At 42.0% G+C, this 27,285-nt stretch overlaps 1 protein-coding gene across 11 annotated transcripts in view; it reads right to left on the bottom strand.

Annotated features, from left to right (window-relative positions):
• Ankrd44 (ankyrin repeat domain 44) overlaps positions 1–27,285 on the bottom strand; it is a 340,447-nt gene that overhangs the window by 5,719 nt on the left and 307,443 nt on the right. For 9 of the 11 annotated variants that reach the window (XM_045147141.1, XM_045147142.1, XM_045147139.1 and 6 more), the window contains exons 18-27: positions 20,562–20,763; positions 16,228–16,315; positions 14,868–14,985; positions 12,549–12,765; positions 9,565–9,652; positions 8,292–8,375; positions 5,874–6,019; positions 5,295–5,377; positions 2,838–2,920; positions 1,332–1,423 (exon numbers count right to left, since the gene is read on the bottom strand). In XM_045147141.1, coding sequence (XP_045003076.1) covers positions 1,332–1,423; positions 2,838–2,920; positions 5,295–5,377; positions 5,874–6,019; positions 8,292–8,375; positions 9,565–9,652; positions 12,549–12,765; positions 14,868–14,985; positions 16,228–16,315; positions 20,562–20,763 — 1,201 coding nt within the window. Of the gene's footprint in view, positions 1–288; positions 357–1,331; positions 1,424–2,837; positions 2,921–5,294; positions 5,378–5,873; positions 6,020–8,291; positions 8,376–9,564; positions 9,653–12,548; positions 12,766–14,867; positions 14,986–16,227; positions 16,316–20,561; positions 20,764–27,285 lie in introns of those variants that run through there. The other 2 variants (XM_045147147.1, XM_045147150.1) reach the window with 1 other exon arrangement.

Here is a 27,285-nt window from a genome sequence, read left to right as displayed (position 1 = left end):
ACAAGCAAGGCAGGGGCCACATGCATATGGCCCTTTCTTCTTCTAACACTACTACAGGTTAAATAAACCTAAGATGTGGCAGATTTATACCAGAGGGGAGAAAATGAATTTATTCTGGACTCTTATAACCTTAAGATATATAGTAGTGATCAAAGGGTGAGGGAAGGTGAGGTGGGAAAACCAAAGAGATGGAGTAACAGGACTTTCTGTGCTTCCTAGAAGAGCCAGGTTGGGGATAGAGCAGGGTGCATGCTGGGATACATGGGGCTACAAAACCAAAGCTAAAAAAAGTCAGCTAAAATGTCAGCGTGGCTGCTTACTTCTGAGAAATAGGCATGAGCTGCTAATTCCAATACCTGTAATAAGCAGTTAATTGAGTTACATTAATACATTATAATACTTTAATTAAATGCCACATTTTAAAATTTAATTAATTCATAAATATCCAGAAGTTCCTCTTTTGCTCCCCAAGGTTGAGGCATTGTGTGTATGATGGTAGTTTAGCATAGCTCTAGCATTCATTAGTTCTTAGGTTGTCTTAGAAAGCAGAGTAGAGAACTTCTGCTAACAATTAGCTCATCGAGAAAAGGAATGTGATATATATCAGGAGTGACTTTCCCCCAAATTTCTATACTAGGAATATGAATTGACAAAAATGTTTGCTCTCAGAATGAACTGAAATGCAATCAATCAAAGATCTCGGCTTCTGCTGAGCCCCGGAGCATGCACTTAGGGCACAGGTAATCATTAACTCCTCAGCATATGAGGTCAGAATTCTCAATGCTTGAAAGACTTTTAGTTTATCAAAAACACTTGAACCACCATGCTGAAGAGCTAGAGCTTAGCTGCTGACGTTACATGCAGAATGGACAGCAATGGTGGGCTACAGATAGACAATGTATCAGACAGAAAGACAGACAGGACAGATCATCCTGGCTCAATTTATTACACACAAGGAATTCCAAGTGGGAGAAAATTCATATTGGCTTTTTAAAAATATTTTTTTGTTTATTTATTATTTGAGAATGACAGACAGAGAGAGAAAGAAGCAGATAGAGTGAGAGAGAGAGAGAATGGGCGCAGCAGGGCCCCCAGCCACTACAAATGAACTCCAGATGTGTGCACCCTCTTGTGCATCTGGCTAATGTGGGTTCTGGGGAATTGAGCCCCGAACTGGGGTATTTAGGCTTCACAGGCAAGCATTTAACTGCTAAGCCATCTCTGCAGCCCTCCGGTTGGCTTTTAATCAGCTCCTATCTTACTCATTGTCCTCTGACTTCAACTGAGCTATTGAAGGTAGCTGGAGTAGCTGATCATTTTTGCCCACTTACCATTTTCATCTACAGCAAGTACACAGGCTCCTTTGGCCAACAACTCTTCGACTACCACCTTCAAGCCATTGCGTGCAGCAATGTGGAGAGGTCTAAAAAAACAATACCACTAAGCATTAGTTATAACACATATTTTTGTGAGGGTTATAACTTGGATTCCTCCAATGTCCACGTGTTAAAATCTTGGTCCGCCAGCTTTTTCCAGATGGGAGAGGGTAGAACATGTAAAATCTAGTGGGAAGTTTTAGACCACAGAGGGAGCCATGTCCTTGAAGAGATTATGGAGCTCTAGCCCCTTCCTCTTTGTCTCTTTTGTCCTAGCCATGAATGAACAATTCTCCTCTGCTACGTGCTCCCTTCAAGATGTTCTGCCTCATGCAAAGCAAAGGGGCCAATGGATCATGAACTGAAAGCTCAAAAACTGTGAGACCAGACCTTTCCTCTTCTGAAGTTGATTAGCTCAGGTATCTGACAGAGTCATGAAAAGCTGACTAACATGGCAAAAGTGGACATTTTGGCTATCCTGTACCACTAAAAGGAAGATGTACTTATGAATCTATGAATAGTACATGGATATTTTCACTTTTGAAAGAAGACATGTTGACCAGATCTTTTCCAGGTATTAATCATCCAACTTTCTCACATATCTGGCTCAGATTTCTCTTCTAGGGTTATGGCTCTGCATACTCTGTCTCTCAAGCAATCTCAATGACAGACCAGAGGAAGAATGTAAGCTCTGCTGGATTCTAGAGCAGGCTCTTTGCCAGCTGATCTCTACTTCAATATTTGAGTCACTGTTTTACACAGTTCTAGATGAATGGCACAGAGATGTACTCTCAAATCTCATGATTATCAAATGTACACAGAGTTTCACTGAATGTACAATATCCTATAGCATAGTGTCACACTGAGTATATTAGGCTATATACTGCTTAGGACTCTTAAATTAAAAAAAAATCTGATATTCCTTTGCCATTACAACAAATGCATAAGTAATTTCCCAAAACAGAAAATGAAGCAGCTTTTATATCCTTCACACTGAGGGTTACACTGAATTCTATTAAAATATAATTAAGACAAATAGCTTAGAAACTCTTCAAATGTATTCTGGGAACCTGATTTATAAAACTGTCATTTTCTAGTCAGAATACATAATGCTAATACATAATACAAATACTTTCCCCAAATATGTCAGTTCACAAGCCTGTAAGATTTTTCTAACAGCTCACTAAATTTATAATGTTACTGCAGAAATACCAGCAAAGGAAACAAAGACCTTACAAAATTCTACAAACCCATATCAAAATAAGGGTTCAAACCCAGACTGTGTAGCTAGCCAGCATATGCAAGCAGGTGGCTATTAATGTCGTGAAGAGGAAGCCAGGTCTGCATCTCTTACCACTGTGTTCTTCCTCAGAGCTAGCCTGGTATGCAGCAGGCTCTTAATATTTGTTGAATAAATATTATGGTTCTGGATTGAAGTCAAGCTTTAGCTGTTACACTTACGTCTGCAGAGCATTATTCTTTGCGTTAATGAGGCTCTCATCCTGTATCTTGTCAAGTATTAACAAGGCACATTTTTCATGACCCTAATGAAAAAAAAAATAAGAAACATGAGATATAGATACATAAAAATTCCTAAAGTTTTTATTTGATTATACAAAAAAGAATATATTTCCTCTGCCTAAAAACATTCTGCAACATTTCTGAGTAATTTCTTTTCTAAAATGTAAATGGGCCCAAGATACTCTGAGATTCTAAATAAGGCTTACAGAACTTGATTAACATACATCTGATCTAAAATATGCATATTTAATATTAATATTTCCAAGATAATTTTTTAAATTAATGTCCAGAGAGCTAAAGCAGATGCTAGTTTAGTTGGGTCAGCGGGTAATGGAAAGTAGAACTAGCAGTATCCTTTAAATCCTTCATCTTTGCCTTTTAAATATACATCAATTTCCTCCTCCTCCTTCAAGCTTTCAATTACCACTGCAGTGATCCATTTATCCTTGGAATTCCCACTGCACCCATTATCACTCATCATCATTTACTCCCTAATATAATGAAGAAGCCCTGTTTCAGGAAGGGTCTTTCTTATTTCCCCCCCCCTCAACCAGGGTAGATATGACAATAGATGGTTGATAATTTTAAAAGAATCAATTATTAAGTCTAAGATCCTTTTAAGACTTCAAGTTTGGTTTCCCTTTAGGGAGTCATAGATTACTAAGCCTTGGCTAAATAAGGCCTGTAGACCAGCAACACTGAGAGCATCGAGAACTTAGAAATAGTGAATCTTTTTCCTGGGACACACATAGGAAGACCTTCAAATATCCACCCCACCACCAAAAAGAAAAAAGAAAAAGAGAGAGAGAGAGAAGAAAGGAAGGAAGGAAGAAAGGAAGGAAGGAAGGAAGGAAGGAAGGAAGGAAGGAAGGAAGGAAGGAAGGAAGGGAAAAGAAAAGAATATCTTGGGCCAACCCAGATCTTAACAAACTAGAAAACATATACTTTTAAAAATTTTATTTATCTATCTTGTTTGCTTGTTCATGTTTGAGATGGGTCTTGCTATGTCATCAAGGCTAGCCTTAAACCCTTGACTTTCCCAAGCCTCCCAGTGCTAGAATTGCAGGCATGCACTATCATGCAGGGCAAGAATCTGTGTTAGCAATGTCCTCACATGACTTCTTTTCACAATAAACTCTGAAAAGAACTGCGGTTATATTCACTAAAATATGGTACTTTGACATAACTGTTGTGACACTGAGTGCTTGTGTGGTTTATATGGGCTTCCTAGCGCATGAGGGACAATACACCCAATGAAGGGAACAGCTGAGACTGATAGCAGAGGAATCGACTGGCGTTACTGCACAATGCCTTTAGTAAAATCATCCCTACATACAGATGGCTATGTATACATCTTTTAAAACATTTTTATTTATTTGTTTGAGAAAGGGGAAAAGGGGGAGAGAGAGAGAGAGAGAGAGAGAGAGAGAGAGAGAGAGAGAGGGAGAGAAGGGGCGCATCGGGGTCTCCAGCCGCTGCAAATGAACTCCAGATGCATGCGCCACCTTGAGCATCTGGCTTACATGGGTCCTGGGGAATGAGATCCTTTGGCTTTGCAGACAAGCACCTTAACCACTAAGCCATCTTTCCAGTTTCTGCATGTATCTTTTATGGAAGCAGGGGCAAACACAATGCCATTTGACCAAAAACCCAACCACATTTTTTTGCCTTGAAATATACACCAGGGGGCTGGATAGATGGCATAGTGGCTAAAGTATTTGCCTGCAAAGACAAAGGACCTTGGTTCAATTCCCCAGGACCCACATAAGCCAGATGCCCAAAGAGGCGCATGCATCTGGAATTCATTTGCAGTGGTTGGAGGCCCCGGTGTGCCCATTCTCTCTCTCCCTCTCTCTGCCTTTTTCTCCCTCTCTGTCTCTCAAATAAATAAATAAAAATATTTTTTAAAAGAAATATGCACTAGAAAGAACAGTAAAAGAGTAGAAATATCGATGGGTGCTTTTTTTTTTTTTTTCTTCACAGGATAGGATTTGGGGGCTGTGTCATTACAATGTCTTCAAATGAATCAAAACAAAACTGGCTGATGGTTCAGAAGCCACGTAACTAATATCTTAACTGACGTGGGTCTGAAATGTGGCACCACAAGCAGAGAAGCAGGCGTGGCAGCCGCATCAAAGATAAGGGGGAAAGTGGCAAGTGTGCAAGGAGAAAGTGCTGTGACAAGCGCGTCTTCCTCATTCAGTCTGACAAGGGAGATCCTCATCCATCTGGGGGTTTCACCCTCCTCTTCTCCTCTTCCGGTTCCACTTACAGGTGACAGCATCCTGGGAAGAGTACTCTCTAACTAAAGCTCATGCTACATGTTTCCAAAGCAGACAGAATTCAGTGGTCTGATCGCTGCACTTAAATAGCAGCGCTCCAAGTTCATGTACATACTTTACTGCTAGCCAGATGCAAGGGAGTATTCAAGTCCTTGTCCTTCACAGTCAAGTCGGCATGGGCAGTGTTCACCAAAACATCTACGAAGAAAGCCAGCCACAGACAGTTATTCAGAACAGACATGAACCACATGCATTTTAGCCAGTACAGCTCATATAATCATATTTAATGTTTTTTTTTGTTTGTTTGTTTTTTTTACAGAAGAGCACAGCTTATTTGTTCTAACAACACGGAAGGATAACAGACGTAGTTTTAACTGTTCTTACTGCATCATTATGTCACCACTTCCCAACCTGTTGACTAAGATTTCATTACTTCCCATCAAAATGGATCTACAATTAGATTTGGTTTCCAAATGCTGACAAGGTTGGCTGGAGGACCGGCTCACTTTGATGAGACTGGATGGTCCCACGGTCCAGATACAGAGAAACGAAGCTGACCGTAACAGGCGGCTTCAGCCCAAGCTGGAGATGTCCTTTTATCAAATGTATAGAACCACAACACTGGTTTCTCTGGTTGACATACTGCTGGGTTTCAGATATGTGTACGTGCAAGGCACACAGCACAGGTACGTACCCACAGCACCCGCCTGCCCGTTCTCGGCAGCCATCATCAGTGCTGTTTTCCCTGAATTGTCCACGGCATTCACTTGAGCGTCATGCCGCAGCAGCAGCTGCAAGCACTCCACATGATCCGCGAAGGCTGCCGCGTGAAGGGGTGTCCTGTAGATTTCCAACAAATATGGTGTTGGTTTCCTTTAAATTATACTTAAATTTTTTTTTTTTACTTACTAGAGAAAGAGAGAGAGCAAGATAGATAGATAGATAGAGAGAGAGAGAGAGAGAGAGAATCCTCTAGCCACTGCAAATGAACTCTAGATGCATGCACCACAATTTGCATCTGGCTTACATGGGCTCAGGAGAACAGAACCTGGGTCCTTAGGCTTTGCAGGTAAGCACCTTAACTGCTAAGCCATCTCTCCAGCCCCAGTTTCCTTTAAGTTAATTGCTTAATTGCCAAGAAACATTGGCATGGTGCTATCTAAAGACTGAAAACTTTTCAGTCAGCAGATAACGATCAAGCCTCCCCAAAGAGCCATTCAAAATGGGTACCAAAATGTCACCTATGTGAGTGACACTCTTTAAATTTGAGGGACTTTGCAATGGCTCTGGTAATAAGTTAACATCCTACTGACTCTAAAAAAAACTTTTTTTGTTCATTTTTATTTATTTATTTATTTGAGAGTGACAGAGAGAGAGAGAGAGAGAGAGAGAGAGAGACAGAGAGAGACAGAGAGACAGAGAGAGGGAGAGAGAAAATGGGTGCACCAGGGCTTCCAGCCACTGCAGACAAATTCCAGATGCATGCACCCCTTGTGCATCTGGCTAACGTGGGTCCTGGGGAATTGAGCCTCAAACTGGGGTCCTTAGGCTTCACAGGAAAGCACTTAACTGCTAAGCCATCTCTCCAGCCCCCTACTGACTCTTTACTTTTGAGTTCCAGTGAGTTCATGTTCATCTTTGATACAGATACTTTCAAAATTAAGTCTAAAATTTTAGGCACTTGGCTGATTAAATAGAAATTTTAAAAGGCTATATTATTGAATGTAGAAGGTTGATTCTGTGTGGGAGGACAACTGGGCATTCTTTATCAAAATGAGAAAATATTGACCTTTATATCAAATAATTCCATCACCAGGAATTGATCTCCCATATTATACATTGGCATATGTTCAGACACATACATGACAATCTTTACTGTGCTACTTCTTTGAAATAGTAAAATGTTGAAAACAATAAAGAAGTTGGGCTGAGTAAAATATTGTATATTCATCAAATTAAATATAACTTTAAACATAAGGTAAATCTATGTATTTTGACATGAAAATGTCTCCCCCCCCAAGATATACTAAAAACAGGACATGGATGTAGAAAGCTTTATTTGTATAAAATAATATTTATGTTTGTAAATATACAGAAGATGTTTAAAAGACTATAAAAGGGGAAAGATATAGTATATAGTTGTTTTCTCTAAGGAAGAGACTAGGTATTTATGACTGAAAGAAAAATTTTAAAAATCTATATCCTTTATAATACTTATTTTCAAGGTAGGGTCTCATCATAGCCCAAGCTGACCTAGAACTCACTATGTAGTCTCAGGATGGCCTTGAACTCACAGTGATCCTCCTACCAATACCTCCCAAGTGCTGGGATTAAAGGCATACACCACCACACCCGGCTTATACTTAATTTTTTAAACCATATTTACATATGACTGTTTAACTAAAAAGTTTTTTTTTTTTTTTTTTTTGGCTAGGTATGGTTGCACATGCCTGGCATCCCATCATTCAGAAGCCGAGGCAGGATGATTATGAATTTGAGGCCAAACTGGGCTTTATAGCTAGTTGAAGGCAAACTTGAACTACATAACAATATCTAGTCTCAAAATAAGAACTGGGCCTGGATCTCAGTGGTAGAGTGCTTGTGTGGCTTTGTGAAAGGGCCTGGGTTCAATACCTAGTGCCACAAGAAACAAGTCTTGTGATAGCTAGTTTCACTTGTCAGCTGGACAGAATTTACAGTTGCTGTCACCTATCTCTGGGCGTGTCTGTGAGAGAGTTTCTAGATCAGGTTGGCTGAGGTGGGAAGATCCACCCTAGCTGTGGGTGGCACCCTTCTACGGGCTGTGGTCCTGGACAAAGGAAAAAGCATTCATCTCTCTCTGCTTTGTGACTATGGACTAAATGTGGCCAGCTGCTGTGTGTTCCTGCAGCCACATCTTTCCCATCATGATGGCCTCTGTCGCCTTGACTGTAAGTTGAAACAGATCCTTCTTTAAGTTGATTGAAAAAGTTGTCAGGTAGTTGATTACAGAAACGAGAAGCCATCACCATGACAAGTGTATAATAAATAAAAACAGACGATTTGCTACTCTACAACCCAAAACAAGGACTGAGGCTCAACACAAAAGGCGCGGCGTCTTTGGCTCACTCACCTGCCCTTGTCATCTCTACAGCCGACAATGCTGGAATCGATGGCCCCGAGGAGCAATGAGGCACAGTTCTCATGATCATTTATTCTAAAACAAAGCGGATTTTGATGTAAAACTCTCACGTCAAAACAGTATATGTTCTTTGGTAACTCATCTTTGTGTGCACCAGATATTTAACTTTTAGATGAATTTTTTAAACATCTGATGCCAATATTTGTGGTGTGTGTTTTAGCAGGTTACACTGTAATTCCTTCTTTTCTTTTTTTTTTTTCTAATTTTTTTTTATTTATTTGTTTGAGAGACACAGACACAGAGAGAAAGACAGATAGAGGGAGAGAGAGAGAATGGGCGCGCCAGGGCTTCCAGCCTCTGCTAACAAACTCCAGATGGCGTGCACCCCCTTGTGCATCTGGCTAATGTGGGACCTGGGGAACCGAGCCTCGAACCAGGGTCCTTAGGCTTCACAGGCAAGTGCTTAACTGCTAAGCCATCTCTCTAGCCCCCCTTCTTTTCTTAATAACCTCTGTCTGTATTTGGTAGGAGTTCTCTGATTACCAATTATACAGGATATCATGTTAGGTAATTCAGAGATAATAAAGTAGAAAAGACATGGATATTTCAGATTTAAAGTTATGCTGATTATTTACCATCCATCCTTTCCCTCCACATATATGTTATGCCTCTGATGTCTTTCCATCAATTGGTCCAGCCTCATGAGAAGCCTGCAAACTATGTAAAAACCAAGTTTCTTCAAGTCTTGGTCCCCAAGCTAACCTATGGCAGTCTGACTTAAAGTCACGGTATCCTCTGAATAACAACTCTCTCTATATATGTGAGATTGGGCAAAAAATTAAATTTGCTTAAATCCAAAAAAGATCCATATGAAGAGTGAAGAATTATAGTAGATGAAAAGTCTGCCTGGTAGAAAATGTCAAGCATCCATAGGCACACTGGTGTTAACCCTGACCTATTTTTGGGTTACCACTGAATTCTCATCATGTGAAGTGTGCCTCTCCACCCACACCCTCATGCAGTTTCCTACTGTGGTATGTGAGTCACCTTGGATCCATGGTACTCCACAAAAATAAAAGTTCCTGGGAAATCATTAATGGGAGAAACCATATGTGAATAGCAGATCTATTTGCCTTTAGCAGCAAAATGGAATGTTTTACTCTTATCTGTAATCTGAATGTCTTTCCCTTTCTTTCAAGGCAACTTTTCGACATGCAGTTAGAAGAACTGAGGCCACACCATAACTTCCTCAATTTGTACTTACATCGCACAGTGAAGTGGAGTAAAGGGATTACCAACAAATTTGCGGAAACACTTTTGCTCCAAAAGTACCTCTATGCAGTTTTCATTACCTGAAAAGAATTTCAAGAATTCAGAAAGTTTCTGAGGAAGAAACTCCGTTCAGTACAGTCTGGTGTTTTTTTTAATTTCCCTTTAAGCACTGAATAAAGAGTGTGAATTTTCCTGAATTGGCTGAATGTTCATTCTCTGTGGAGTAAAAGTAACAAAATGCCAAAATGCTATCAACTGTGCTCACAAGGTGTTCTGAGACATAATGAAGTAAAGGCCATATGGTCTGACAGTGAGAGAGAGAGAGGGGAGGGGAGAGGAGGGGAGAAACCTCATCTGCAGGCAGAACAGATTCTGTTACCCTGAGCTCGTGATAGATGCCTAACGCAGACATGTCTCAACTTGTCCACACATAATAGGAAATTTCACTACCACACACACAGATGGGTTAACTCATAGCTTGAGTGAGGAGTGATAGTAGGAACAACAGAAAGGCTTTGACTATAACATGCTATGTGTGTGAGGTGGCACCTTCATATGATAGGCCCTCAGTTACTTTTAAAGTAAGTGAGTGAATGACTGCAAGGGATTATTTCTAACAAAATTTTCAGGTGACTTCTAAATTGACTCAATTTGGGATAAGTAAGTTCCCAGGTATGTTAACTTAATAATAATGTAAGTAACAATGTAAATGTTAATAATGTAAGGCAATTTTCATGGGAATCTCTGAATCTGACTTTCCCATACACAAACTTGGCCTAGGAATGCCCACCCTATTCATGTTGCAGGGTGATGGGAGCTTTGCTGTGTAAAGGACTCAAGTGAGGTTTGGAAGGAGCCACGCAATGGCAAGGCAGGAAGAAAGCACTGATAGATGGCTTTGTGACACAGACCAATGTCCTGGAACCACTTCAGTGGTGGTATGAGCAAGATGGCCCCCATAAGTTCATGTGTTTTGAATAGTTGGTCCCCAGCTACTGGCAGTTTGGGAAAGTTGTTGGGCCTTTGGCACATAGAGACTTTCCGGAGGAAGTACTGGGAATGTCACTGGAATGGTCTGAGGTTCATTAGAGCTAGCTGGCTGACTACTTCCCTTCTGCAGCTATGTGGCAAGATGCGACGCCCCTGCTGTCTGCTTGTGCCATCTCTCCCTGGCACAGGGAGGCCTTCCCTCGAAACTGTGGGCTGAAGTGACCCCTTTCCTCCTGTGTGTTTCTGGTTGGGGGCTTCATTCCAGCAACAAGAAAATAACTGCTACGTCTTCTTAGCTGATCTGAATGCTAACTTAGTGAAACTTCCCTTATGCTCTACATCAGAATGATAAAGATTGGGCAATGTGAAATATTAAAATGAAAATTAAACCTCTCTTGTAACTGCAGAAACAAGCTGATACTGCTTTTAGGAGGCATTAAGGAGTATATGAGTATTATAAGTGCCTAGCTTCTGTCTGGCTTCACAGCCCTCACTCCAGTGGTCCCAGACACCTCAACCCCTCTGGGTATGAAACCCCCACACGAGCAGCACCTGCATACTGCAGTCCTTAGGTGGAGACTGAAGACACAGCAGGACATGGAATACACTGAGTGGCTCGATATCTCAAAATGTCCAGGGAAGAGAATTTGGGGGAGATGGGAGTTTGAATCTCAGGCTTGGAGGAAGGCTGCCCTAGAAGGGGGAATTGCTGGAGGAGGCCTGCTTCTCCTCTGCTTGTACCTGGAACAGGCCTAAAAGCACAGAGACGTATACATCTCTGGGGACAGGATGTGGTTTGTGGCATATTTGAACCTGTCATCTTAGACAACACTCTTGATTTTGCAGAAGAGTTAGTGACTTTATTAAGTATTTAGACACAGAGACAGATAGTAAAAGGACAGTGTACACCCCCAGACATGGTTATGCGTTTCTTGAGAGTTTTGTGGATGTTTGTACAATGACTATAAATATGAGTTTTGGGCTGTTTAAGTTATGTTGTTCGAGGAATATAATTTGTAAGTGAAGTTTAAAATTAAAGTTTAAAGACTAAGCAAAGATATATGAGCTTGTTTACTTAGTTCTCCTAAAAGAATTTCCTTTTGTAAATGAAATTTTGGCTTTACGAGGTGCATTGTTTAGCTTTAGGTACAGTAAAACTCAAGGTTATAAACGTTCTGGCCCTAAGCAAGCATAGTTCACTTTAAAATACATATATATATATTATGTCAGCATGTGTGCATGTGTGTGTTGAGGGCAGAGGACAGCCTCAGGTGTCAACCTCAAGAATGACATTCACCCTTTTTTGTTTTTATTAAGTGGAAACTTTGTGTGGACACATCATATGTTGGAGCCATCATTTGTCTCCTCCCTGCCCCCACTCCTCTGAGACCCACTGTGGGATCCTTAGAGGGATTGCTGGTATTCACCATGGAGTTGTGAGTTATGAGAGCAGCAGTCGCTAGAGACAAGATCTCTCAGTGTCCTGGAGATCACCAGCTAGGCCACACCGGCTGGCCAGGGAGCCATAGGGAGCTCCTTGTCTCCACCTCCTCCACGCCTGGACTGTAGGGGCACACGGCCACATTGGGAATTTTTATGTGACTTCTAGGGATCAAACTCAGGCCCTAATGCTTGTGAAGCAAGCATTTTGCTATGTCTCTAGACACTCACTTTTTAAATTTTAAAATTACTTATTTATTTTTTAATTATTTGATATAGGGTTGCACTAGGTAGCCTCATCTAGCCTTAAACTCGCCATTCTCCTTCCTCACCCTCCTGAGTGCTGGGGTTACAGGTGTCTGCCACCTGTAATTTACACCTTTTTTATGTATATATGTATGTATGTATGTATGTATTTTTAAACCATATCTGGTGTGCAGACAGATAAGAAGTCACAGTTTATGGCATGGTGCAATGTTCTGACCTCTACTAAGATCCCAGAGGTGCTAGATCAGAAAGTCTAGGGGACAATGACATGAAACTCACCATTGTAACAAGCCCAGTGCAGGGGCGTGTAGCCTTGGTTGTCTTTGAAACAGCAGTCCTCCTCCGGAAGAGCCATCTGGAGCAGCTCGCTCAGCCACGTGGCGTGGCCCCGCGCAGCTGCATAGTGCAAAGGCGTCCTTCCTCTGGAATCTTTGCAGAGGATGGACACTTCCTGTTCCAGCAGCATCTGCACACATTCCTCATGGCCTGTCATAATCTGGCACATGGCAAGTAAAACACAAAACACACCTCAGAAGGGCAGCAGACTCAGGAAGCAGAGCAGTTGGATGGGTGACACCGGCTCAGGGGAGGAGGACCCACATGGGGCTTTAAGAAAAGCAGACTGCTTACTTCAGAAGTGGGAGGCAAAACAACCCAGGAAAAATTATATCTTGAAAGCCTGTGGAAATCACTTTGAAAACATGTATCTTTTAAAATAATAATCTTTACTGGGAACTTTAAAATAGGAGCATACTGCAAATTATTCCCATCGGGTTATCCTCCAACGAGCCCTCTCCTGCTCAGTGGGGGTTATCCATGATTGCCGTGGGGTCATGGGAGCATCACTTGGTTCATGTCAGGAGGAGAGTGCCACAAAGTATAACTTCCCACCCTGTGACTCTTACATTCTTTCCGCCCATTCTTCTGCCTTGAGCCTTAGAGGATGGGACACACATACCTTAACCCTCCAAACATAACCATGAAAAGTGTGACAGGGAATGGCAGAAAATATCAACTTTAGAATCAGGAAGGTACTCATTAAATCCTGACCATTCATGCCTCCCTCCCCAGCCATCAGACATAGCCCAATTTGCTTCTCTCTGATTTACTTTATTTGCCTGTAGATAGGCATGGAAATAATGATTTCCAGGGCTGTTGAGTGCTAGAGAGATCAGAGTCATGCGGTCATGTGCTGCCTGAGGTGGGGTGGAGATGCACTCTGAGGATGTCACAGAGTACATGTACCCAGCAATTAGGGCCGGTTACCCTCCTGAACTATTGGCATAGCCTGTTGCTCCTAGGCTACAATTCTGTACAGCAGGCTACCCTGTGGATCAGGCATGAATACACATCTATGGACACCATGGTAAGTATTTATGTATCTAAGCAACAAAGGTACAATAAAAACACTAGGTGATAGGATTTTTTTTTTTTTTCAGATCCATTTCAACCTTTTTGTTTTTTTGGCTTATGCATGTGTGTGCTATATACATGTGTTATGTGCTTACCTGTGGTGGTGTGTGCGTCCCTGCAGTGGCCTGCCCAGAGTAGATCATCAGATATCCCACTCCATTGGCCTTCTGCCCATATGCTTATTTAACTCATTGTCTTTTACTGATCACAGAAGCTTGAGTCCCGCCACCCCTCATTTTCAGGAAGTTCCAATGATTTTTGGGTCTCTGCTCCCCTGGGGATTACTGACACATGTGGCCATGCTCGTCAACCCCACTATCAGCTATGAGCCCATTGTTGCACGTTCTGTCTGTCGCTGATGGACAGGTTGCTGTGTATGTGTGACTGGATGTGTAAATGTCCTCAGCCAGCTGCACAGCCCACAAGAAATGTTCAAGAGGCAAGGACTGTGAGAATGACAGTAATTACATAAGGCTCTACTTGTCCTTTATTACGGTGTTGATACCATCTCCAGGTATCAATTTTATGACTTTTGCCTTTGTTCATTTAGCTTATTTTCATTCCTTCAAAACAACAACTCAGCACATGTGTACAAAGAACTGCCTACAGAGATGTCAGCACATGTAACAAAGAAATAGCATGACTGCTCAAAACCAGGTAATGATTAATTAAACTTTGGAACTGACACACAATAGAACATTGGAAATGATCATGCCAAAAATATATAAGGCCATGGAAAATGGTCTTTCACATCTACACAGAGGCAAAAAAGGATTCCAAGTAGTACCTTCATTATTCTCTTTTGAAAGTTTAAAAGAATTCTGAGTCTAGAAAAAAAGTCAGGGAGTCATGATTACTGGGGAGTGTGATTTTTCTTCCTTTGTGCTTTTAAAAAACAGTTTGCAAATTTTCTGTGATGTGCATGTTTTTCATAATCAGAGAGCAGAGCCAAACACTTCAACAACAGGTGTTCATGTAACTATTGTCACAGGCTATCATGAAATCATAAGAAGAAATCTAACAGTAGCTTTCATTAATATATCTTTTATAAAATTTTGTAATTTATTTTGATTGACTGAGAATAATTCGTTTTATTAAACTTTTCCCCTAAAACTTAATATAGACAAAAATGAAGGCTGAGCTTATCAAAAAGAGGCTTAACTAGGCTGAGAAAGATGTACATACCCCTCTATGTAAAGCTGTGCATCCCATGATGTCAACAGCATCTACATTTGCTTCTTTTTCAAGTAACAATGAAACAGCGTCAATGTGTCCATATGCTACCGCAAGCATCAGCGGAGTTCTAGGAAAAAAACAAATGGGCTCTTAAGAGGGATATTAAGGGCTGTATAGATGGCTTAGTGGTTAAGGCGCTTGCCTGCAAAGCCTAAGAACCCAGGTTCAATTCCCCAGTACCCATGTAGGCCAGATGCACAAAGTGGTGCTTGTAGTGGCTAGAGACCCTGGCGCACCCATTCTCTCCTCTCTCTCTCTCTCTCTCTCTCTCTCTCTCTCTCATAAATAAATTGTTTAAAAAATTTAAAGGGAAATAAAAAATACTTCCCTTGGAAGAACATTTCCCTTTTTATTCTTGACAATTGTTCATTATTTTCTACACCTCTGTTTGCCATGCATGTGGCACAAGAAAGCTTCCTCGGCTCTAAAGGGCTCATGGAATGGTGTTTGTGAGGAGCTCCACGGGGCAGGGACAGAGGAAGGTTGCATCTCAGATGTGTTCATCTAGCATTTTCAGAACTATGTAGCATTTAGCTGGGGGTCAGCAGGTGTGTGTGGAAAACTCTTCTTGCTCCTGTGAAAGCAGCTCTATTCTCATAGCTGTTTGTGTGGACTTCTGCTAAAGACTTCATTTGGACAAAGCTTCATTACTTTATACAAAAGCCTGAAAGATCTAGAGGGAAGACCAGAGTTATGGATGCAAGAGGTGAGGGTCTAGATTTGGCTGCCACATGAACTTATGCATCTGGGGGTAGCAATTAGAGCTATTCTGCTCTGCACTTCCTATTTGTAAAAGAAAACAAGATTAGGGGATGAACATGCTCACTGATATTAAAAAGCAGGAAGGTGCGGGCTGGAGAGATGGCTTAGTGGTTAAAGTGCTTGCCTGCAAAACCAAAGGACCCAGGTTTGATTCCCCAGGACCCACATAAGCCAGATGCACAGGGTGGCACACGCATCTGGAGTTTGTTTGCAGCAGCTGGAGGCCCTGGTGCACCTATTCTCTTGCGCGCTCTCTCTCTCAAAACAAATAAAAATAAAAAATAATGTGGGAATGTGGCAGCTTCAAAGGTAACAAGTTAGAGATGGGAGAAAGAGGTGCAGCTCAAGAGCCAGGGAACATGATCACAGCTGGGGAGAGGTGACCTTTTCCATCAAGATAGCCCCCCCCCCACGCCACACCCTCGAGTGCTTCCCGACAGCGCAGCCACCTTGTCGCTGCTCAGTGAGCCCCTTCACTGCTCGACCAGCCAACCAACATCTCTTGTGGTTGACGTGTCAACCCAAGGTCAAATGAGAGAGCACTTACTGTCCTTTGGCATCTTTCACATCAACCACTTCCGGGTTATCTGCAATTTCTAGTAATAGCCTCAAACACAGGGTGTGACCGTTAATAACTAAAAAAGAGAACAATAGGAATTCTTTTAACAAACCAGCACTACAAATATCCCTCCAAAGTGACACTCCTGCCCACTATAGTCCACAGTCACTTCCTTCTGCTGCAGACAGAGACCCCTGGGTTCCAGTGTTAATCTGTCTTCCCTTTCTTTCTTATCAGTGCACTTTAATCCTCACCGTCGTCCTTTTCTGTTTTCAGATTTAAAGGTTTTTGTTTTGTTGTTTTACTCAAATATGATATGCTTTCTTATCTCTTTATGTAGGGCTCATAAGTCTCCCCACCTTTCAATTCCACTAAGTGGCACTCAGTTTCTACATAGTAATCCCGTGTGGAACCCACCTCCAGTCCTTTTTAAAAAGAACAAAAAAATAAAAAGAAAGAAAGAGGAAGTCAGAGGAGAGCAGGTGAGTGTGGGAGGAAGAGAGGAGAAAGGGAAGAACAGAATCAAGCCCTGCTCCTTCCTCTAGGTCCCTATCCTCTAAGTCTGATATCCTGACAATATTCCCATCCATTAGTGGTGGCCTCATTAAAGCCATCAAGGCAGGAAAGTGCATAGTGCTCCTTGATGGTGGACTGGCATTTTCAGGGACTCCAGGGATGGAGCCCTATGGCATGTTGGAATATTCCTCTGCCCACAGTTTGAGCCTCCCGGAGCTCAAGAGCACCGCAGGGGGCGCTACTCTGCACTCTGTCCCCTCTGTCCCCAGTGAGCTGGGACGCAGATGCCTGCCAAGGCCCTGACTAGAGCGGCCGCTCATGGTTGCCTCCACCGTGCTTGGTCGCCCAGAAATGGGCAGGACATGTGACGCGGGCCCCCAATGCCCTGTCAGTTTTAAACAGCTGAGGAAGGGTACTAGGCTGTACCCTTGTGCCTGCCTGGTAAGATGCTTCAACTAGGAGGTGTTGGTGACTAGGCATCTGTGAGGGGTGCTGCGAAGCAAACTTCTTGGGGTGATAACCACCCCCCAGCAAGGCAGTTTCTTCCAGTGTATTGAATGGAACCTCAAAAAGCCTTACAGCAGATATAGTTTTCTATTCAGGGAGTAAAATGAGGACAAATATGCCTCCCATTCTATTTGTGCCCCACTCTCTTCTCTGAACAATAAGAACACCGTCAGTGGTATTGGAGTTCCTTCATTAGGGATGAGGAGAGAGAAGTGAATAGATGTGGTTGTTACCTTATGGTGATAAAGGCTCTTCTCAGAGTTAGGTTTTACAGTCCTGTTTATTGCTTTCCAGTCGTAAGAGAATGCTAATTTGAGTTCCACACAGCTTTCAGGAATAATACATTATCAGAATTAGCTCACATTCACTGCCACCACTCAAATGAACACTAGGAATAATGGCCACATTTTGTAGACCATCTCATTCGGCTCATTCTCAGCCTCCATTTATATAACCTATAACTGGAGTTACAGGTAATCTATCATTGCGGCTGTTGTTTTGTTGCTGACGTTCCTAAAATTATACAAAATCTGCTGCCATTGTTAAAATTTGCAAGGTCTTAACGTTTGCCTGAAAGGAAATGATTAGCAAAGGCCTGACAGCTACAGTCCATGGGCTTGTGCGGGGGAGGAAGGGACAGATCTTGGTTCTTTCTCTGTCAATTTGATGTTCCTTAAATGCTTATATTCACAATGGTTCCAATAAATTTGATTTTTTGGCAGAACATAAGAAAAAAATCATCTAAGTTCATGTCATTCACACATGGTGTCATACAGCCAAATCATTTCTACGGTTATGTTTTCTTTTCATCTTTTTTTATTTTTTTTATACTGGCTTTTTGAACTTAGCCCATAGCTCTCAGGAAAATTTAAATCCTCTTTGGAGTAAAATGTAGCCAAACTTCAATTCTCCTTGGCTTCTCACATGCTGTATTTTTTTTCCCAGTTGCTTTCTAGCAAAAAGATGCATCTTTAGATGTGTCCTGCCAGCCTCGGCTCTCCGGGCTGAGTGACAGCCATTTTTCTGCTGCTCTAAGCCACAAATCTCATCTGTGCTAAAGCTTCCCATACCCACTCTGGCTGCGGCTCCCCCAGGTCCCCCCCCCCCCGCCCCCCGTACTTCTAGGGTTTGAAACAAAGGCATCAGCCTCTCAAGTGAGTTGAAGAGATTCTGGGTAAGCAGACCCTCAAGTCAGGCTAAAGCTCCTGCGCAGCAGACATTTTGTGGAGAAGCAGTCCAATGAGCCTGTCTTTTTAATGACTGGCCTGAGGGAAATCCACACAGAGCGAGTTTTCATGACCACTAGGGGGCCCCCTTGGACCACACCTAATTACTGTAGCCAATGAGTGACAATGGTCCCTTTTTTGCTTGTTGACAATCAAAATAGTTCCTTTGTAATTGACGGGGATAACATAGCAACAAAATGGAATTCTTGGCTTATCCATGGGCAACTCATCTTTAAAATGAAAAACAAACTTGATCTCGACAATAATACCAAGAATGCCTAGGGAGCCAAAAGACTGGGGAAATACAAGTTTACAACTCAGCCATTCCTCTCATTACTGGCCTCACTGTGAAAGCTTTATTCCAGCAACAATCATTTCCAGGTAACTGGCGATAGCAGGATTTTGCAATCTCTGTGTCTCTTCAGTGGCTTGGATGTTGGGGATATAGGCAGAAATCTTTCCACAAGGCCTACCATCCTTAGATTTCCAGGTAATGAGGATCATGCAAGCCCTTTGAAAAACTACCTCCAACTCCTTTGCTTCTTCAGTACAACCATCATTTACTTTTCTTCTCTCTTTAAAAGATGATATATACTACCCTCATCAAAAATTAATGTCACTGAGACAGAGGAGTGCTCAGCTCTGCAATATCTCTATAACACCTGCCAAGGTTCAGTGTCCATTACGGAAGAGGTGGTGGAAAGAATGTAAGAGCCACAAGAAGGGTAGGACTCCTTACAATGTGCTCCTCCAGACACAAAATGGCCTGGATATCCATGACCTCACAGTGCCTGACACTACCTACACAAGACCATCATAATAGAGGAAAAGATAAAGACATCAAAATAAAAGGGAGAGGGACTGGAGAGATGGCTTAGCAGTTAAGGCATTTGCCTGCAAAGCCAAGAGACCTTGGTTCAATTCCCCAGGACCCACATAAGCCAGATGCATAAGGTGGTGCGTGTGTCTAGAGTTTGTCTATAGTGGCCAAAGGCCCTCATGCACACATTCTCCTCTCTCTCTCTCCCCCCCTCACCCTGTGTTTTTCTTTCTCTCAAATAAATAAATAATAATAATTAATAGATAAATAAAATAATAGAGTGATTGAGAGGGGGAGGGGATATGATGGAGAATGGAGTTTCAAAGGGGAAAGTGAGGGGAGAGCATTACCATGGGATATTGTTTACAATCATGAAAGTTGTTAATAAAAGTAAATTAATTAAAAATAGTAAAAAATAAAATAAATCAATTTCACTGAATTTCCTGACCAGAAGGTACTTACACATTAGCTGAACTACAGATTTTCCTAAAATTTCGAGGTATCTTGCCACAGTTTTTCATATGCATTGGAGAAAAATCCCAGAAAAGACAAATGACTTGCTTACTGATGTGTGTGTACTTGTTAAGGGTTTCTGGTGTTTTTTTTTTTAATTTTTTTAATTCGATGCAAAAACTAAGCATGAGCTGCTCATTAGCTCGTTGTCTGCGGCCCCGTCCGTGAAACAGTCCTGCAACACCGTTAATGCCGTGCTTTAAGATCTGTAAGAGTTTCACGTGATTTGTTGCATGTTGCTTATTCTGAAGACTACATTGTAACTCTGTTCAGAAGTTTGGTGGTAGCCTGAGCCAAAGATTCTAAACTCTCTTTTAGTTAAGAAGGCCAGAGGATTCCTGGCCAGAGAACACCAATTCTGTTCAAGAGGATCAAAAGCATTTGGGAAGCGTGGTATAGAAAGAAGATTGAGGGCTGGAGAGATGGCTCAGCGGTTAAGCACCTGCCTGTGAAGCCTAAGGGTCCCAGTTCCAGGCTCGACTCCCCAGGACCCATGTTAGCCAGATGCACAAGGGGGTGCACGCATCTGGAGTTCGCTTGCAGTGGCTGGAGGCCCTGGCATGCCCATTCTCTATCTCTATGTGCCTCTTTCTCTGTCTCTCTGACACTCTCAAATAAATAAATAATTTTTTTAAAAAAGAAAGAAGACTGAATAAACTGGGATAAAAGGAGATGCTGTCATCCTTTTATTTATAAGTAGGCCACAAAACCCAAGTGATGAGACCCTTCATAACACCCACCTGAAGCATGAAGTGGAGTTCTTTTGGTTACACTGTCTTTCACAAAGATGGATGCGCCCTGATTAATAAGTGCCTCCACACACTCCGTGTGTCCTCTGAAGGCAGCCAAATCCAGAGCTGTGCGGCCTTTCTCATCCCTGATGTCCAGGTCCACTAGTGACTGCAAAAGGACCTCCAGGGCTTGATGGTGCCCATTGTAGGCCTGGAAAGAGGAAAGCAATGGCTTACAGTTTGTTCACCTAAAATCCCACCAATGACCCCTGAGGGCTGAGCCACACAGGTAGAGACCCCTCCAAAGTGCACACAGGTAGAGACCCTTCTAAAGTGAACATCAGAATAATATTTGAGAAAATTTTTGAAAACTGGCAAATTGAAGTTAGATTAAAAAAAAAAACTACGATCCACAAACCTCCCAGATGCATATAAATTTACTCCTGTTCCTCCTCCATTTACAAATAACTTGTTCCAAAGGCATTGCATGTGTTAGTATATGTTTATATTTTATCTAAAGATCTAATAATCTAATATAAACAAGTAGCTGCATAAATATATTCTCCCAGTTATCAGTTCAGTCCTAAGCATAGCGTGGACAAAATGAGAACATTCGTCAGAATATTTTCTGTTAATAAATCTGGGGAATGAAATTACTAAAACCATCCTGGTCTTTGGGATTCAATTGAGGCATATAGCCCTTCCCTCAGTCCAACATGATTAATTTCTACCCATGTGAACATGGGTGAGTTTCTTAATTGCACTTGGCGCTTGTTTCCTCATCTTTAAAGTGAGAGTAATAAAAACTGCTCCCAGGGCCACATGAAGATGAAAAGAGGTGAGCAGCGTGGGCTTCGCTTTTCTCCTTATTTCTTTCCATTAGAACATGCAGAACGTGTCCCAAGGTCAAGTTCAGATCTATTATGAGGTCCTAGGTTATATCAAGATTAAGAGCCTTCATACTATTGAAAAACACAATGAAAAGTCTGAGATGTATTTAGTCCATACAGTCAAAAAAAGTGTTATCTCCCTCCCCATACATAACCAAAGGTATTGAAAATGAAAGTGTTGGGGAGTGATCTAGAGGGAAAACGGGTCAGAGAGGGAAATAAAAAAGAAAGAGGAGAGGTCCACCCCAGTGTCTTCAGTTGTCAAAGACCCCTCCTTTGTCACCACCACTCTCCTTCACCACAGCTATGACTTTAGGTACCATTTACTTGAAGAAAAAATTAATTCTATGAATGAATTTCCTTAATATAGAAAGAAATTTGGAAACCATTTTGAAGGCTATGAAAAATTTTAAAAGGGCATGAAAAGTCAGCCCACAGGAAAATAAATCAACAGATGTATGAAAATCATGTGAAAATTTAAAACACTATTTTTCAACTACCTTGGCAATGATTGAAGAATTTAGTCATGCCCAATATTATTAAGACTGTGATGTCGGGCATGGTGGCGCACGCCTTTAATCCCAGCACTCGAGAGGCAGAGGTAGGAGGATCACTGAGAGTTCGAGGCAACCCTGAGACTACATAGGGAATTCCATGTCAGCCTGGGATAGAGTGAGACCCTATCTTGGGAAAAAAAAAAAAAAAAAAAAACTGCAAAAAACCAAAAAAAAAACCAAAACAATGTTGAACTCTGTTGGGCAAGTACAGATTGGTATGACTTTTGTGTAGGGTGATTTGACAGTATATATCAAAGTATTTTGTTTTAGAAACTAAGTGGCAGACATTATATTTAGCTTGGCCTGATTTATATAAAAAGCAAATGCATGCATATATATTTATATAAACTTCTATATTCATAGAAGAATTTTAGAAAGATATTAAAGAAACTATTTATATATGGTAGTGATTTCTAGAACTAGAGCTCATGTTATCTTCTCTTTCTTAAATGATTTTTCCTGAGTATAGGTTAACAACAGTAAGAAAAAATGAATAATAAAAAAGAATCCACAAGCCGGCTGTGGTGGTGCATGTCTTTAATCCCAGCACTTGGGAGGCAGAGGTAGGAGGATCGCTGTGAGTCTGAGGCCACCCTGAGACTCCATAGTGAATTCCCGGCCACCCTGGGATAGAGCAAGACCCTTACTTCAAAACACCAAAAATAAATAAATAAATAAATAAAATTTTAAAAATCCACAGAATACCAATAAAATAAAACTTTCTCATTTCATCGTCTCTGTTAACGACTACAGTTAAATGTATATATTAAACATAAATACTACATGTAACATGTAATCTCAACTTTTCCCCTTAGATTTGTAGATGAAACTCCCTCTTGGTATTTCTATTTGAGTGTCTTATAGCGAACTAAATTTCTGTCTTCCTTCCCTGAGCTTGCTTTATCATCTCAGTAAATGGCAACTTTATTATTCTAGGTGCTCAGGCCCAACCCTGCCATCACCTTCACCTTTCCAGCTTGAAAGCCCAAGCCTGCAGCCCCGCACCAGGGTTCTGGGACGCTCCTACAATGAAGTGCAAAGAGCCACTGCAAAGCGGCTCTTCCTTCCCTTGCCCTGCTTTGGTCCTGGGGTGTGTCGACCCAGAAAAGGTGTATCCTCCGCTAACTCACACAGAGCTGTCACCCCGAACAACTACCACATCCCTGTTCAGCGTCACACAAAAGTGTTGCGTGACTGGTAACAGCCCTCGTGCCACCGGCACACATCCTGGTCTGGGCTCTTCCTTGATTACATCTAGAAGGTGCCCACTTCACACCCTCACTATCCAGCTGCACACTTCACACCCTCACTGTCCTGTGTTGCCAGGATTCCAACAAAAACCTCCCTTTCCAACTTCAACCCTTGGCGATCTATTACTAACACAGCCACCAGGTGAGATCTTTTAACGCCTAAGTGGAATCCATATCACTCCTTGCTTAGAGTCCGTCCTAAGCCTTCTTCCCTCAACACTGGCAAAATCCAAAACTTCCCATGACCAGTCGGCGCCCTCACTCACTCTAGGGCAGCCACACTGGCCCCTCGTCATGCATGGCTCCTCTGACCACTGCATCTGCACTTTCGGTTTCCTGTCTTGGTCCCCAGCTCTTCATCCAGACAACCACATGGCCTTCCGGGCCCCTCTGCTCCAATACGGCATTGCGGGGAAGGCCTTCCAGCCTAGTCTATGGGAAAAGAGCCCTCCACGCTCCGGCCCACTTGTCCTGCTCTGCCTTTAAGCCTTGATTACCACACAATATCCACAATGTATCCATGGATTTATTTATTGTCTGTGACTGGAGGGCTTTATGAAGGCCGTTCACTGCAATATCCTAGAATCATACTTGGCACGTCGTAGACACTCAACAATTATCTAATGAATAAATGAACAGACACCATGATTTTATCATTTGTTTGCACTAGTTGGCAATATATATATATATATATAATTCATTGAGGGCTTTTTATTTGCTGGGCCCTGAGCAGAGTACTTTTGCATCTCATTTCATCTTTACAAATGTCTTTTTTTTTGGGGGGGGGAAGGGTTTGAGGTAGGGTCTCACTCTAGCTCAGGCTGACCTGGAATTCACTATGTAGTCTCAGGGTGGCCTCAAATTCTTGGCAATCATCCTACCTCTGACTCCCGAGTGCTGGGATTAACGCCACATGTCACCATGCCAGTTTATTTGTTGTTGTTTTATTTTTTTAATTTTTTTAATTTTTTTTGTTTATTTTTATTTATTTGAGATTGACAGACAGAGAAAGAGAAAGAGAGAGGGGGAGAGAGAGAGAATGGGAGCGCCAGGGCCTCCAGCCACTGCAAACAAACTCCAGACGCATGCGCGCCCTTGTGCATCTGGCTAACGTGGGTCCTGGGGAATCGAGCCTCAAACAGGGTCCTTAGGCTTCACAGGCAAGTGCTTAACTGCTAAGCCATCTCTCCAGCCCTGTTTTTTTTTTTTAATTTTTATTTTTATATATAGGATCTTGTTATTATCTCAGGCCATTCCAAACTAACTCACAATCTTCCTGTACCAGCATCTTGAGTGTTGGAATTGCAGGCATAAGCAAGCCATCACACCTGTGGCAAACAACCTTTTTCATAGATTTTTTAAAATCAGTGTTAATGCACCCATTAATGCACTATTTAGCTAGTCACAAAGTCAAAACCAGAACCTGGAATCTAATATCCAATAGGCACACACTTTTTTTTAACAGTAATTTCACTTAACTATTATTTTTGTTGTGTGTGTGTGTGTGTATGATGTTATGTAGGTATTAGTGCACACATGGGTCTCTCACATTTTGCTGCTACAAGCTTCAGGATTCTCCCGACTCCTCCTCCCCTGCACACAGGACATGGGGATTACAGACACATGTGGCACCATGTCCCACTTTATCTGGGTTCTGAGGAGCCAAACTCTGATTGTCTGGGTTGTATAGCAAGCACTTTTAGCCACTGAGCTACCTTTCCAGTGCTTTGATGGGCTTTAAGGCTAATTGCTTTTGTGCTTTCCTGTAATGGCACAGGGACAAATAACAAAGACTGAATCAAAACCTAAATTCTTTCTAGAGGAGACTCAACATAAGTGGGAAGCGTCTTTAATAGAGCAAAGGAGCAAAAGATCACAATTCTGAGACTGGTGCCTGGATGTCTACACTTTTGCTAAACCAACCGTCTGTATGTCTAGAACTCTAACTGCACAGGACAGCCACTACCTGACGACTTGCTGCATTGGACATGCATCACCTCACTTAATTCCCACATCAATCTACAGTTTAAATACACTTGATATTCTCCTCTTATCAATGAGGACCTGGAAAGACAGAGATGCTCCCCAGCTGGGCTCAGATCAGGCAGCCCTGTGCAGAAGAGCTGGGTTTCAGAGGGAAGCAGGCTGGTGTAGAAGCCTTGACCTGTGGCTACTTTAAAAGAAAGTAGAGTAAGGCATGGGTGTAATATGGCAGTAAGGTACGTAGTCTTTAGCTTCTTATTATGGGAAAGTCTAACATCAATGAAGAAGAGAAGAAATTCTCATATATTCTGCACCTAGTTTCAGCCATTATTAACTCAGGCCATAGGTGACTTTCAGACAACTCAGGAGACTAATGTCATGCAAAGGGCAATAGTGACAGCGAGCAAATCAGTCTCTTGGACTCTACTCTCAGCTTGAATCTGATGCTTAAGAATGGACTTTTCTTAACACTGCCTCCCATTTAAAATTACAATGGTAATTTCTGACTCAATTTTTGTAGACACCATAACTCCATGCCAAAAGGAAATAGGCCCAGCAGACAGCTGTGGGTTCCAGATATGATTTGCAAATGCTAGCTCTCTTCCCATTGTGACAAGGACAATAAACATTTTAGCTTTTGTTAATTTGACTTAGCTTATGAGACACAAAGTACAATGTCTAACATCTTTAGGTTTAATAAACAGAAGACACACTGGGAAAGCAGAAACAGTCAGGAAAGAGGCAGGAAACACTTCAGAACAAGCCACAACACAGGCACTTAACCCCTGCACAAGTTCCCTGCACTTTCCCCTTTCATCCTCACAATAAAAAATAAATCCCCCCACTGTGTTCAAGTTAAAGCAGCTTAATATTAGTACAATGAGGTGAACCCTATTAATTAGGAGCACTTGGAATCCCAGCCCATATGCTTTTGTATCCTAAGCAACTGAAAATGTTCTTATAGGCAGAATGGTTGAAAGGTCAGATTTACCTACAGAAAGGCTTCTAGTTTCTGCCTTTAGTCTAGCCGGTAGCTCTGGAATTTCACTAGGTCCAAGGACTTCACTGGAGATACCAAACTTTTAAATTATTGTTTGAAATACTTCTTTTAAGAACCTCATTATGTAACTTAAATTTCCTAAGCAGAATTAATTTCTCAAAGCCTTTTCAGATGGGAGCTAAGGGCAGCAAGCAGAAAGAACTGTGATCTCAACGGGATCCATGGAAACCATGTGTCCATCTGGACATCTCAACAGCTGGCGCCTTTCATTTGCATAACCTTGTTTCTTAATCTATTTTTTTTCTAGTCAATGAAATGTTTACAAAATTCTCTGGGCAAATAACCCTGGAGACTCAAATCATTCAACCAAGAAATAGTAATTCGAGGCAGGTCAGCTCTCTTGCGGCAGTCTAGGTTTGAGGGCCTCTGGTTCTATTTCTCTGCTAGAATACTTTCACAGAAGAAATGATGTGCCTTGGGTTTTAGGAAGTTAATTGCCCCAGAGACCCCTGGAGTGGCTGATGGACATCCTTGTGGGTATCTTGAAGCAAATGTATTTTTTTTTAATGCATTAGCACTTAGAGGGAAAGAATAAGCTCATTTTAGAACAAATCCATTGCACCTGCTCTGGTCAAAGCCATCTCTTTTTTTTTTTTGGCTTTTGCTCCCTTGTAACTCAGCACAGTTGAAGAGATCCTTTTAAGACATAAATCCTATCATGTGTCTGCCTTCTCAAGCCTGTCCAAATGGTTTCCATTTTGCTCAAAGAGTTTGTAGAGGGCCACGAGGTCTTGAGAGTCAGGCCAGCTGTCCCCCATCCACGCTCCCACCACAAGATGCCACACCTCTCTCCCTCCACTTACCCTCTGCCCCCTGATCCAGCCTCAGTGGCCACTTGGTAGTTCTGTGGACATGCCAAACATGCTCTCAACCCCAGGATTTTGCACCTGTGCCCAGAACCCTTTTCTGTTAGACATCCACGTGACCAGCCCTCAGGGTCTCTGTTCAAATGTGAGACTTTATGCCTTGTAACATAACACCCTGACCGTCACT

The sequence above is a fragment of the Jaculus jaculus genome, chromosome 4 (assembly GCF_020740685.1).
Source record: "Jaculus jaculus isolate mJacJac1 chromosome 4, mJacJac1.mat.Y.cur, whole genome shotgun sequence".
NCBI lineage: Eukaryota > Metazoa > Chordata > Mammalia > Rodentia > Dipodidae > Jaculus > Jaculus jaculus.
The sequence above is the reverse complement of the archived record's forward strand: the minus strand, read 5'-3'. Positions and strand labels throughout refer to the sequence as shown.